General features: G+C 50.5%; 1 protein-coding gene across 1 annotated transcript; it reads left to right on the top strand.

The window, feature by feature from the left end:
- The first annotated feature begins 682 nt into the window (after window positions 1-682).
- On the top strand, window positions 683-12,232 carry KRT79 (keratin 79). Its single transcript, XM_007081360.3, has 9 exons — window positions 683-1,278; window positions 3,756-3,976; window positions 5,266-5,326; window positions 5,451-5,546; window positions 9,404-9,568; window positions 9,731-9,856; window positions 10,495-10,715; window positions 11,269-11,303; window positions 11,580-12,232. The coding sequence occupies exons 1-9, from the start codon at window positions 802-804 to the stop codon at window positions 11,780-11,782; spliced, it is 1,605 nt and encodes a 534-aa protein (XP_007081422.2). The 5' UTR covers window positions 683-801; the 3' UTR covers window positions 11,783-12,232.
- The last annotated feature ends 1,888 nt before the right edge of the window (window positions 12,233-14,120 follow it).

Raw genomic sequence — 14,120 nt, 5'->3', positions numbered from 1 at the left:
GGGCCTCCAGCCCCCTCCAAAGTGGCTGGGCCCTTCTGGGGATGCTCAGCTGCAGGGCAGAGGGTTGGGGGTCTCAGGTGATGGTCAAAGCCCTCCATCTCTCTTCGGTCCCTAGAAGAATGTGCTTTTCCCCACTCATCTCCCTGGTCTCGGGGACCCCACCCAGCAGACCATCTGCCCGTGTATGACTGAAGAGCAGACTGCTCCCGCCCCGCTCTGTCACCTGTGCCCCCCACCCTGGACCTGCCAGGAGGCAGTGAGGCCGTGGGTTGGGAGGCTGGGACTGGAGCAGGCCTGGGCACCCTCCCCCCAGTCCATTGCTCAATGTTCCTTCCCTTACCGCCTGTGCAGCCATGGACCCTGGGGCCTTGGCTTACAACAGGGGCCTGGGCCAAATCCCACAGAACAGAGCCCCATTGATGGTGGCCATCAGGGCTGAGTAGGAGGAGACCAAGCCAGCCACTGGGTGGTGGGGGTGGCCGTGGGAGACTGTATCATCCTGTTCCAAGTCAGGAGAGCCCCAGGGGGGAGAAGGTGGCATCCTGTCCCACACAGTCTTGGCTCAGCCCCAGCTCTGGAGCGCAGGTGATAACTGGGCAGCCGCTCCCTCCCACTGGGGGAGAGGGGACTCCCCTGGCCCCCGGGGCCCCTCCCTCTCTTCCTGGGGCAATGGGGCAGGAGTGTCTGTGGAGCCCAGGAGCCAGCCCAACCGGGAAAAGATAAAAAGCCCTTCAGTGTCATAGAAGCTCACTGCGTTCCCTCACAGCTCTCTCAGCCTGTGCTCCGGCCCCTCTGACAGCCATGAGGTCCTCTGTGTCTCGGCAGACATACTCCACTAAAGGAGGCTTTAGCTCTAACTCTGCAGGTGGAGGAGGCGGGTCCCGGGCCCACACCAGCTTCAGCTCGGTGACGGTGTCCCGGAGCAGTGGCAGTGCTGGGGGAACCCGCTGTGGCCCCAGCAAGGGGGGCTTTGGCAGCCGAAGCCTCTATAACTTGGGGGGCAGCAAGAGCATCTCGGTCAGTGTGGCTGGAGGGGCCTCCTCAGGGAGGGCCCTGGGGGGCTTCGGCTTTGGCGGTGGGGCCTATGGGGGCCTGAGCGCCGGCAGGCAGACATTCGGGCCTGCCTGTCCTCCCGGAGGCATCCAGGAGGTCACTGTCAACCAGAGCCTGCTGACCCCTCTCAACGTGGAGATAGACCCGGAGATCCAGCGGGTTCGTACCCAGGAGCGGGAGCAGATCAAGACCCTCAACAACAAGTTCGCCTCCTTCATTGACAAGGTGAGCCTGGGTGGAAGGAGGCCGGGAGGGGCCCTTGGAGTAGAAGCAGGGTCCCTAAGAGAGGGTGGGCTGGGCAGAGGCTGATGTAGCCCATGTGCAGTGTGGTGGGGTTGATAGAATGACTTTTAGAGCTCTCCCGCCTGCGCCTGGGATGCCCAGACGTGGATGGCTGGAGACAGTCTTCTGGATCTTACTGTCATTGCTCAGGTGAATCTCAATTCTGCTCAGGAGGTCTGCGGCCAAGCCCACCTTGACTGTGGTGCAGCCTTTTCTCTGGCCATAATTAACACGGTCACACAGCAGCCTATCACATAGTGAAGGGGCAGACTGTCCTCACTGCTCCTCTTAACAGGGTGGTCCTTATCGCCTTTTGTCATTTCACCGCTGGGGAAACTGGCTCAAAGGTCACACATGTTATCCAAGGAGCCCCATCTGTTTCCTGTTCTCTCAGTTTTGGAGAAGGCCTAAGGACAAAGATGTGATTCAGCGCGATAGAGGGGGTTGTCCTGGGAGAAGTCACCTTTCTCTTCTATTCCTACTTGCTCTTCTGGCCAAGAAGCTCAAGTGGGGATGGATGGTGAAGAGGGTGGTCACCAGAGCTAGGGGTATAGAGTTTGGTCTGTTCCAGATCGGGGGCATCCTGACTCTTTCCCTGGCCTCCAGGCTGACCGCATGGCTCTTGTACTGCCCTCCGGCATTTTCAGGTCCATTTCACTGCATCGTCTACTTCTACCCCAACCCCCCAGGTAGAGGGACCATGATGGGGAAAATCCTGGCAGATGACCACACCTTGGTTCAGTGATGTGTGGATTCCCAGAGAACATTCATGTCCTTTTCTGACGTGAAACCTACAGTGTCCCATGAGGAATCAGAATAGGTGATATTGTGTCTATTTTAAAGAAGAGAAAACAGAAGTCTAGAGGGGTCAAGAGATTTTCCCAGGCTCACACGGATACTTGGAGGCAGAGGTGGGCCTGAAACTCAGGTTCATGGGCCCTATGGTCCTTGGCATTAAGAGGCCCTGTCACCGCTCATGGCAGGTGCACCTGATGCATGGTTCCCAGGCCATGTGATTTAGGGCCTGGGGTGCTGTGGAGGTGGGACCTGGAGAAACCAGATGGTGGAAGGTGAAGCAAGCTATTCCGCCCACCTCCTCACCTTCTCCCCTAGTGACTTTTGGTCCTCCTGTGGGACTGTCCCAGAGGTCAGACAAGCAAAAACCTCTCCCAGGCTCTCAGCATCACAGTCTAGGACGTGGTCTGTGTGGTTGTCCCTGTTGGCTTGGCAGAGAAGCCCCCCAGAGCCCACCCCTGAGCTCCCTTCTAAGTCTTTAGAGATAGGACTGGGCATCTAGAGTTAAAATTAAAAAAAAAAAAAGTCAAATTTACAGAAAAGTTACAAGCACAGTACAACATATTTCTAACTATTTTTTCACCCAGATGCACCCATTTTTAAAATTTAATTTAATTTTAATTCCAATACAGTTAACCTACAGTGTTATATTAGCTTCAAGTGAACAGTATAGTGATTCAACAGCTCTATACATCACCTTGTGCTCATCATGACAAGTGCCCTCCTCAGACCCTGTCCCCTACTTCACCCGCCTCCTCTTTGGTAACCATCGGCTTGTTCTCTCGAGTTAAGAGTCTGTTTCTTGGTTTCTCTCTCTCTCTCTCTATTTTCTTTTCTTGTTTGTTCTTTTTCTTAAATTCCACACATGAGTGAAATCATATGGTCTTGTCTTTCTCTGACGGACTTATTTTGCTTTAGATTCACCAATGTTTACATTTTGTCACATTTGCTTTCTCTGTATATGTGTGCGTGTCCACATGTCCATACATACATGTTTGTATATATGCATACATACATTCACATACACTATATATGAATTTGCAGTAAAAACATTTTTTTAACGTTTATTTTTGAGAAAGAGACAGAGTGCAAGTGGGGGAGGGGCAGAGAGAGAGGGAGACACAGAATCCGAAACAGGCTCCAGGCTCTGAGCTTGTTAGCACAGAGCCTGATGCGGGGCTTGAACTCATGGACCGCGAGATCATGACCTGAGCCGAAGTCGGACACTTAACTGCCTGAGCCACCCAGGTGCCCCCATCATCCGCATTTTTAACAGTTGATTTTGATGCAGAATGAGGGTTCACAAACATTGATCTAGTCCAGTGTAATCAGTGTAAGTAGGAAAGGGAGATGCAGAGAGAAGTGACTTGACCATCACCAACCACCAAATGACTGAGCTGGGGCTTTGATGGTTTATTAACTCTTTAGAGTCTTGTCATTGGATTGGACTGTTTTTTTCCAGCAAAGAATGTATTCTCAGGAACTCCTCCCCTTGGCAATGTGTAGTCTGCACTGGCCCTGTGACGTCCTGGTCGGGGATGGGTGGTGGTGATGGGCCCAGTCCTGGGTCCCTCCTGGGGCCAGAGGAATGGTACCAGCCCACCACCCTTCTTGCTCTGGCTCAGGTGCGGTTTCTAGAGCAGCAGAATAAGGTGCTGGAGACCAAGTGGGCACTGCTGCAGGAGCAGGGCCAGAACACGGGTGTCACCAGGAACAACCTGGAGCCCCTCTTTGAGAGCTACTTGGGCAACCTGCGGAGGCAGCTGGACAGCCTCCTGAGCGATCGGGGGAGGCTGGACTCAGAGCTGAGAAATGTGCAGGATCTCCTTGAGGACTTCAAGAGCAAGTAAGGAGGACTGGACAGGCTGGGAGCTTGTGGGGGCGGGGATGGGACAGCGTGGGAAATCACCCCATTCCCAGGCTCCTGGGACCCACCCGGGGCAGTGCCCAGACAGAGCTACTCCCCTTGGGTGTCCAGGCTCTGGACCCATTGCGTCCTGGAGAATTGTCCCACTTACTTGTGTATTGTTCCTCATTTTAAAAACTCTAAGGTAGGGAGGACAGTGTAATGAACATTTATGTCCTCATTACTCAGCTTTAATAATTCTTAACTCGTAGCCCATCTTGTTTTATTTCTACATCTACTTGATTTTTCCCTTACCTTATTGTCTTGAAGCAAATCCCAGCCATCATGTGATTCCATTCACAAATATTTGCTGGCTATATTCATAGAGCCTATCTGCATAGCTTGACTTAATAAAACATAAACACAATGCCATAATCACACCTAAAACTTTAAAATTAAAAAAAAATTTTAATGTTTGTTTTATTTTTGAGAGACAAGGACAGAGTGCCAGCAGGGGAGGGGCAGAGAGAGAGAGAGAGAGAGAGAGAATCCAAAGCAGGCTCCAGGCTCTGAGCTGTCAGCACAGAGCCCGACGTGGGGCTTGAAATCATGAACCGTGGGATCATGACCTGAGCTGAAGTTGGACGCTTAGCCGATTGAGCCACCCAGGCACCTCACACACCTAAAACTTTCAAAAGAGTAATTCTTCAATATCATCGACTGTCCGTTCATTATGAATTTCCAATTGTCCATACATGTCCTAAGTTTTAAAAATACAGTTTGTTTGAATCAAGACCCAAATAAAATTCACATATTATGATCAGTTGATATGTATATTTGTCATTTTAGGGCCCAATCTTTCATAACTTTTCCAATAACTCGATACTGGCAATTTCTAACCCTTCAAGTCTCAGCAAAAGCAGTTGGAGAGAAGTTAGTTGTTTTAAAAAATGTCCCGTCTGTTGAAAGTGAAAGCAAAGATGAGCCATTGTGGACACATCTTTGCCTGTTCTTATAAAAGCCTCCTCAGGGCTCTGATCCAAAGAGATAGTTGCTCTTGGTCGCCATATTATTGCACACATTCTGTGTCCATTTCCTCAAAGGGGGGCAGGGCAGGAATATTTAAAGACTGTACCCCAAGTTTCTTCACTGGTAGGCTGTATTACAGAACTCCTTCTCAAAGGTGTTCTTAGATAACGTGGGACCCAACGGGGCTTAAAGCCGAGTGGGTTAAATGTCCCAAAAGGCAGAACCTGGCTGAGCCTGGCCTGAGTCTTCCTGTGTAACAGGTATGAGGATGAAATCAACAAGCGCACTGCAGCGGAGAACGAGTTTGTGGTGCTCAAGAAGGTGAGCAGGGTGGCAGGGAGTGGGGGAGGTGGTTTTTGGGCTTGCCAGGGTGCTGGGCTGACTCAGAGGGAGGTGAGAGTCCTGGGGGCTGAGGCATCTGCCCTGCTGTCTCTCTTTCCCCCAGGATGTGGATGCTGCGTACATGACCCGGATGGATCTACACAGCAAAGTAGGGACCTTGACTGAGGAGCTCGACTTCCTAAACCACCTCTATGAACTGGTGAGATGGCAATGGACAGAGACAATTACATTTACATATGGCATTGGGGATTCCCCCGCAGGTCTGATCTGAATTCACCAGTGCAATTTAATTGAGGGAATATAGAACCTGGGCCTTTAATTAACACAGGCTTCCATGTATCAGGTGCTAAGGATGGGTCAGACACTGGGCTAAGCTTTATATGATCCTCTCAACAAAGCCACAATATAGATACCATTATTGTTTCCATTTTATAGTCAGGGACACTGAGGCTCAGAGTAGCTTCCTCATGGTTACATAGCTAGTTAGATGCAGTGCTGGAAATAAAGCCTGGTTCTTGGACTTCTTCAAAGTCTGACTCTTATTCCTGTGTTAGACCATTTCCCTTCTAGACCATTTGTAATGGAGCAAGGGTTGGAGGAGCAGAGATGGACAGAGAGGGGATGGAGATTCCAGGTTGCCTCAGGAGTTGAGGTATGGGTAGTGGGTAGAATCCAGGCCGGGTCCCAGGAAACAAGGGGCTTTGAAGACCAGGCTAAGAAGGCTGAAGTTAACCGAGTTGATCCTAGCATCTCAGACTCAGACTTGGAAGGGACCTCATGGCCCCCCTTCCCCTTCATGCTGGAGCCCTTCCTCTAACATCGCTGATAGGAGTCATGTAGTCTCGACTTGAATGCTTTTAGTGGCAGGGAACTCACTATTTTTTAGGGCAGGCATTTTCATTGTTGATCAAATTAGAAAGCTGACTTCAATCTTCCCGTGACTTCTGTTCTTGATTGGCCCTGCTTCTGCCCTCCAGGCTGCACACATCTGTGTGGCCTGTGTCTTTCATATGGCAGCACTTTAGAGGTCAGGATGCTTAGGTGACTGCCATCTGTGGCATATGAAGAAGCTGAGGAAATAGGGTTCTGATCTCAGACTTTGGAAAACAGGGGGGGTAGGGAGGGCGGTTACAGACTTGCATTCCTGCAGCCTAATGTCGCACTAGTTTATGTGTCATCTTTAGAAGTCACTTCATGATATTTGATCCTTAATAAAAACCCTGGAGTTTTTCACATGAGTGCTTTCAAGTGAGGTATGTATCTGTTTGCTTCCAGCTTCCAAAGACAGGAAGTTGGCCGTTGAATTTTTGTAACCGAAGAGTTAATGAGTCCCATTTCTCCTGTGAAATGTCATTGTGGTTTCGTCCCATTGTCTGGGCAACCAGACACTATTGGGCACTTTGAAACTTGATTTCCCCCATCCATATGTTGGAGATACCCAGTTGGGTAATTGGATATATTTATTGATGATGCCCCAGCTTTGGGTTCTCTGTGGACCTGGTCAACTTTCAGTTCAGTGGGGTGATAACATTTCAGTGTAAATGACTGGTAAGCACATTAAAGCAGATGGGGCCAAGAACGGAGTTCTAGTGCAAGACCTAGGCCTTCAGGGGTGCCTTTCTCCCAGGCTGACCTCACTCCACCAATCAATAATTTATGGTTCAAGTGGCTCAGCTACTGTAAAATCTAGGTGACCACATCATTATCTGGCCCACATCTTTCTGTCTTGTGTTCAAGAAGTTGTTGGTCAAGCAATATCTGTGACGGTCCCTTAGCATTTTAGTAAGACAACCATAGTAGAAAGTGAAATCCATTTGGCTTGGCCTTTCCTTAGGGAAGTCTTGCTGGCTCCTTGCCTCTTACTTATATTTTGTATTTCTAGAGGTTCATAGGTTCATTTCTAGTTGACGTCAAGTTTAAGTTGAAAAAGTCTAAATATCATCCCCTCAAAAATGAGGACATTTTCTGTGTCTGGGGTTCTGGAACCTGTCCTACTCTCCATATTTCTCATGGATCTCTGGGAGTGTTCATCCCCTTGGCAATGCCATGGCCTTCTAGGATATGCTCCTTTGGCCTGGACCCCTGAGATCCCCAACAAGGCCAAGGCCTCTCATACTCTCTGTGTCTGTCTTGGTTTTCCATTTCTTCTCCAGCATGCTGCTCTTTCTAAGTTGATGATTGTTCCCTTTGATGGGAAAGAGGCAAATGACGTAGCAGTTGAGTTATTGGTGTTTTGGGTTAGTCCAATGCTGCCTCTCTGTTTTTTTCACCTAGAGCTTACCTACAGCCCTTGTCTACTGGCCTCAGCACTTCCCCTGGCTCATCCATGGCTGTGTTTTTCTCCTTCTAACATCTCCATCTGCCCTGTCAGAATGGAACTTGTTGGGGAGTGTTCTGTGCCATCACGATGATTTCCTAGGTGCCTCCCCACTTTTTTCCTTGCTGGACCACTGATGGTCATTCATTGCTTGCGGATTCCTCATTCTCCTCTCTTAGATTCTTTTCACTTTTGGGCCAGGTCAACGGTGCCCACCCCCTCTTCTCTGAATGGACAACAATTGGCTTTCTTACTGTCTAAGACCCATGTCTGCATGCTCAGTGTTTCTTTCCTTTGCGGTCCCTTATTCATTTAACACATATTACTGAGTAGCTTCCACATGGCACCAGAAGGACAAAGTCCCTGCTTTGGGGGCCCTATATCTCCAGTTACCATGTGGTGAGGCCGTGCTGGGACAGAGACAAGGTATATGGAGCAGGCTGAGCCTGATTCTTCCTGGGAGAGCTGTGGGAGCTTCAGAAGAGGTGGGATTTGAGACGAATTTTGAGGGAAGGGCAGGAATTCTAAAGGAAGAGCAGTAAGAGCCTGCTAGCCAGGGTCCAGCCTGCACAGTGACACGGAGGCAGCATAGAGTGCCTTGTGTTTGGGGAGCAGCATGGATGTTCACCCCTTCCTCTTCACCCATCCCACATTTTTTTTAATTTTAGAGAGAGAGAGAGATAGAGTGAGTGGAGGAGAGGAGAAGAGAGAGAGAGAGAGAGAGAGAGAGAGAGAGAGAGAGAGAGAGAGAGAATCTCAAGCAGGCTCCACACTCAGTGCAGAGCCTGGTGTGGGGCTTGATTTCATGACCCTGGGGTCATGACCTGAGCCAAAATCAAGACTCAGATGCTCAACGCCTCTGGATGAGGTATTTGATTGGCGCTGGGGTTTGGGCAGTTTGTTGGCAGCCCAGGGCAGGAAGGACCATGGGAGAGACGGAGGCAGAGCTCAGCTGGGAGCCAATGCATATGGCGTAGCGATAGAGCTGAACCCAAAGCCAGAACACAGAAACTAAGCTGCTGTTCATGGCATCTTTAAATGCCTGTTTATATGTCAAAGTTGATGGTCCTAGAAACCCAGGAAGGGTCCAAGAATATCACCATGGTCTATAAATGTCAGTATATTCTAGAGGAAACGATTTGGGATTTGTCGCTCAACTGACTGGTTCCAGTTGGGCTCCAGGATAGGACTGGATGACCTTGGATGTGTCACTTCTCTTCTCCAAGACTCTTTCCTCACCAACCTCTGTCAGGACCACCGTGAATGATGCTGCAGGTTGTTAACTGGCTGAGTGGAGAGTGGGGTTCGAATCAGGCCCACGGTCAGCTCCCTGGGTCCCACCAGCTGCTTCCACTCAGAGGGGAGACTTTTCCCAATTTGACAAAAGCACCCTGTGCACCAGTCATGGCCTTGCCTGCCTCCCAGGGCTTTCTGACGATGAAAGGGACTGGTGGACGTGCTGGCCGAATGCCTGGCACCAGGGTTGAGGGCAGTAAGTATGCATTCTTTCCCCTTCTTTAATCTCTTGGAAACTTGTAAATGCACAAAAAGAAATGGTATTTACCAAAATGAGAGTGCCATTTCACAGCCGGGGAGAATGATGCTTTTCCTTCTAGGCTGGAGCCTGGGGCAGAGCACAGGCCTCCTGATGCCACCTGGGGACCCCATCCTTCACCCTTCAGCTGTCTCCTGGGGGCCTGGAGCAGGGGCACCGCTGGCAGCTCTCTCTTTTTCTGCAGGAGCTGAGCCAAGTGCAGACCCACGTGTCTGACACCAATGTAATCCTTTCCATGGACAACAATCGCAGACTTGACCTGGATAGCATCATTGCTGAGGTCAAGGCCCAGTATGAGCTGATTGCCCAGAGGAGCAGGGCTGAGGCTGAGGCTTGGTACCAGACCAAGGTGAGGAGAATAGCCGGTCAGGTGTATGGGCTGGGACTGGACACAGAACATCCCCCATCGTGAGAGGCCTGGGGCCAGACACACCCAGCCTCCAAAGGGCCCCTAGTCACCCAGGAGGGCCGGGAACTGACAGCTCACAACAGCCACCTTTTTGGTCTCTAGTATGAAGAGCTGCAGGTGACAGCTGGGAAGCATGGGGACAACCTGCGGGACACTAAGAACGAGATTGCTGAGCTCACCCGCACTGTCCAGAGGCTGCAGGGTGAGGTGGATGCAGTTAAGAAGCAGGTGAGCCTTTGGCTGGGAGCCTGGGGGTCAGGCCTGGGTTGGTGGAGGTGGGGACCTTCTCACTGTCATGCTGAGGGGGTCAGAGCTGCTCTTTTCCTGATGGATGGGACACACTCAAACGCTGGATCAATGTACTCCTTTTACAGGACAGGAAACTGAGGCCTGGGGAAGGTCACATGGCATATTAGTGGTAGAGCAGTTGGGACAACGTCCTCCAAGGAGGTTGGTCCCATCTCCAGGGGGTCAGAGCAGGAGGCTGAGGGTTCAAGTGTTCAGGTCCTAGATGCTGATTCCATTTAGGGCGTGGCTAAAAAAGCAAGGACTTTTCCCCGTATCAGGGTGAAGCACCTGGTGAACGGTGAGGTTACATTATTTATTTTATCTCTTTTGAGGCACTGGGTTGAGTTGCAGCAGGAAAGGCTAAGGTTAGACTTCAGTAAGGACTTCCCCAGTGGTGCTACAAGACCCTGCTTGTGTAATAGTATCTCTTCTCTCAGAGGAATATTTCTGCTTTCCTTCCAGCTCGGTTAGTCAGGGTGGGTGGGGTGGGTGGGGGATGGTGACGTCTGGTTTGAGGGCAGAGAGGTGGATGTGATGACCCTGGAGGGTGTCCCCAACCCCTCTCATCCCCTGGGCAGTGCCAGCAACTGCAGACTGCCATCGCAGAAGCGGAACAGCGTGGGGATCTGGCGCTGAAGGATGCTCAGAAGAAGCTTGGGGACCTGGACACGGCCCTGCACCAGGCCAAGGAGGACCTAGCCCGGCTGCTGCGTGACTACCAGGCCCTCATGAATGTCAAGCTGGCCCTGGATGTGGAGATCGCCACCTACCGCAAGTTGCTGGAGAGCGAGGAGAGCAGGTGGGGGCCCCTCCTGCTTCAGAGGGCTTCCCAGCCCTGCCCTGGGGGAGAGCTTGACCGCTTCTGCCACGTGTTTCCTCGGTTGGCACAGCCATCAGTAATCCTTAGGGTGTCTGGAATCCCTGCAGGAGTGAGCCTTCTCCTTCCAACACCAGGTGCCACCACCTTTGGAGCTTTGAGAAAAAATGAATCATCTCTGTCCTTGGGAAGGCACGAGATGTAAAGAAAGTCCCCTCAGCCAGAAACTGGGTGTCTTTCGGCATGGGCTCTGTTTGCTGTCCGTGGTGTGCGTGCAGAGGGAAGTGAGGACGGCGCAGGACGGGGCCACTTGGCTCGCCCTGGCTCTGCTTTCTCTGCAGCAGCGGCTGGAAGGGCCACGACGTGTTTCGTGTGTCTCCTGGTCTTGTCTTGCGGGCCTTGGCTCGAGAGATGACCCACTGAGTTGATCCATTGTAAAGGCAGAGAGTGGGAAGGAGGGAGTCGGGGAGACAGAGGGTTTTTGCTTGGGCTCCGGGGACCCCTGACCCTTCTCCTGGTCTTTCTGTTTTTGCAGGATGTCTGGAGAGTGCCCCAGTGCAGTCAGCATTTGTGAGTATTTTGCTGCCTTCCCCTGCCCCAGGCCCAGCCCCGTCCTCTGCTCAGTCCACTCAATCTATCCTTGGCCAGGAGCCCATGTTCCCCCCGCCTGAGCCCCTGGAGACCAGTTGGGGGGTTCTCAAAGAATGAGCTTCCCGCCCCACCTTCTCCATCAGTGTTCCATGGCTCCACGGCCTGCGTTTGTTGCTGTCCCTCACTGGTTTCTCCAAGTCCCCGGCCCTCCTCCAGCATGGCTGCCCTACCTCACCCAGACCCTTTGTCTTGCAGCGGTGACTGGCAACTCCACCACTGTGTGCGGAAGCGGTGCCGCCGGCTTCGGGGGTGGCATGTCCCTGGGCGGGAGTGGGGGTGCTGGCAAGGGCGGGTTCAGCACCAGTGTGGGCTACAGCACCAAGGGAGGGCCTGTCTCTGGGGGTAACTCCATCCTGCGGAAGACCACCACGGTCAAGACGTCCAGCCGGAGGTATTAGCTGCCCAGCCTCGCAAGTGGGGCTCCTGCCGTTTTCTCCTTGCCCTACTCACCCCACCTCTGCTGCCCTCCCTGCCTACCTCCATAGGAGCGGGAACAGCCCCCGGACCACAGGTCCAGTGTTACTTGCATGCCAGACTCTTTGCACGTGATCTGCATTTTGGGAAGGCTCAAATCTGCCCAGGTTTTCTCCTTGCTTCTGCAATGTGATGGGAGGGGGGCGGGGGTTAAGGCTACCATCTTGAATGATGTATTTGAGTGCTTTGGGAGTGATCTTTTGACAACCGAGAGGAGGCTAGATTTCCCTCAGTTCCTCTGCTCATCTGCTTTGCACTCGGGGCAGGCTGGGGGAGGAAGGAGGGAAGTTGGGAATGGTCCCCGAAGGCCTTTCAACCTCCCCGGGCTCCCACCAACCCCCAATCCCTTTCCAAATTTACCCACCCCACCTCCCCTGTCTGTGCCTGTGATGTATCTCAATAAATGGTAACTGCAGCTAGATGTCTGTGGCTCCGTCTCTCCTGCCCCGGGGGAGCTGAAATTGTCAACCACATGCTCATTATGCCCCATGCTAATTACCGTGTTAAAAGCACATCCACTGATAACCATCACCACTGTAGGCCTGGCTCTTACTCTCTCCCTTGTGGAATTCATAGGGGGAGACTTGAGGGAATATCTAAGTTGTTCAAGGCAGAACCCAGCCACTGAGCATCTACCTATTACCAGCCCATCCCCTATTACTTGGCCTTCAGAACTGGGCCGACTTGGCTTCAAATCCCAGTTCTGCCACTTACTGTGTGACCTTCGGCAAGTCAACCGCTGAGCCCCAGTTTCCTCCTTCATAAAAGCAAGGTGTGATGAGAACATGTGTAAATCACCTGGCTAATGAGGGTCTTAACAAGAACCAGTTCTCTTCACTTGCTTTCACTCTGGCTCCTGGTTTCCCAAGTAACTCATCATCGTGGCGTCAGATAGCTTCTCTCTCAGCCCTCATATCTGGTCATTAAGAAAAATCCACATTTTTCCAACAACAGCAGAATACACATTTTTCTCAAGCACACACAGAACAATTTTCTAGGGTAGATCATATGTCAGGCCACAAAACAAGTCTTGGTAAATTCAGGAAGATTGAAATCATACCAAGTGTCTTCTCTGGCCACAATGGTATGAAACTAGAAGTCAGTAATAGGAGGAGAACTGAGAAATTCACAAACACATGGAAATTAAACAGTACTTTCCTCAACAACTAATGGATCATAAAAGAAATTCAAAGGAAAATAAAAAAGTATCTTGAGACAAATAATAATGGAAAAATAACGTACTAAAACTTATGGGATACTGCAGAAGTAGTTCTCAGAGGAAATTTTATAGCTATAAACACATATGTCAAGGAAATAACAGGGGCTCATGAGTGGCTCAGTTGGTTAAGCATCTGACTTCGGGCCAGGTCATGATCTTACAGTTCATGAGTTTGAGCCCCATGTTGGGCTCTGTGCTGACAGCTCAGAGCCTGGAGCCTGCTTCAGATTCTGTGTCTCCCTCTCTCTCTGCCCCTCCCCTGCTCACGCTCCGTCTCTCTCCCTCAACATTAAAATAAACCTTAAAGAAAAAAAAGAACACAGAAAGACCTCAACTAAACCATCTAACTTTACACCTTAAATAACTAGAAAAAGAAGAACAAACTAAGCCCAAAGTCAGCAGAAGGAAGAAAACGATAAAGATTAGAGTAGAAATAAATGAAATAAAGAGTAGGAAAACAATAGAAAAGACTAACCAAACTAAGAGTTGTATCTTTGACCCTTCAAACAAAATTGACAAACCTTTATCTGGACTTACCAAGGAAAAGAGAGAGAGGATCCAAATTAACAAAATTATAAGTGAAAAAGGAGGTACAATAACGGATCCCATGGAAATGCAAAGGATCATAAGAGGCTCCTCTGAACACTCATATGACAAAAAACTGGACACCCTGGAAGAAATGGCTGCATTCCTAGAAACATACAACCTACCAAGACCAAATCAGAAAGAGATACAAAATCTGAACAGACCAATTACTAAGTAAGGAGATTGAATCAGTAATCAAAAATCTCCTAACAAAAAAAAGTCCAGGACCAGATGGCCTCACTGGTGAATTAAACATTTAAAGAAGAATGAATGCCAATCCTTCTCAAACTCTTACAAAAAATAGAAGAGGAGGGAACACTCCCAACTATTCTACCAGGCCAGCCTACCCTGATACCAAAGGCAGACAAGGGCACTACAAGAAAAGAAAAATACAGGCCAATATCCCTGATAAACATAGATGCCAACATTCTCAAGAAAATACTAGCAAACTGAACTCA

Source organism: Panthera tigris, chromosome B4 (genome assembly GCF_018350195.1).
Source record: "Panthera tigris isolate Pti1 chromosome B4, P.tigris_Pti1_mat1.1, whole genome shotgun sequence".
Lineage (NCBI taxonomy): Eukaryota > Metazoa > Chordata > Mammalia > Carnivora > Felidae > Panthera > Panthera tigris.
This window is presented reverse-complemented; position numbering and strand designations above follow the sequence as displayed.

Coding starts and splice junctions, on each gene's coding strand:
- KRT79 (XM_007081360.3), top strand. CDS start 802: ATGAGGTCCTCTGTGTCTCGGCAGACATACTCCACTAAAGGAGGCTTT. Junction 5,547..9,403: donor TAAACCACCTCTATGAACTG/GTGAGATGGCAA, acceptor CTTTTTCTGCAG/GAGCTGAGCCAAGTGCAGAC. Junction 10,716..11,268: donor CTGGAGAGCGAGGAGAGCAG/GTGGGGGCCCCT, acceptor CTGTTTTTGCAG/GATGTCTGGAGAGTGCCCCA.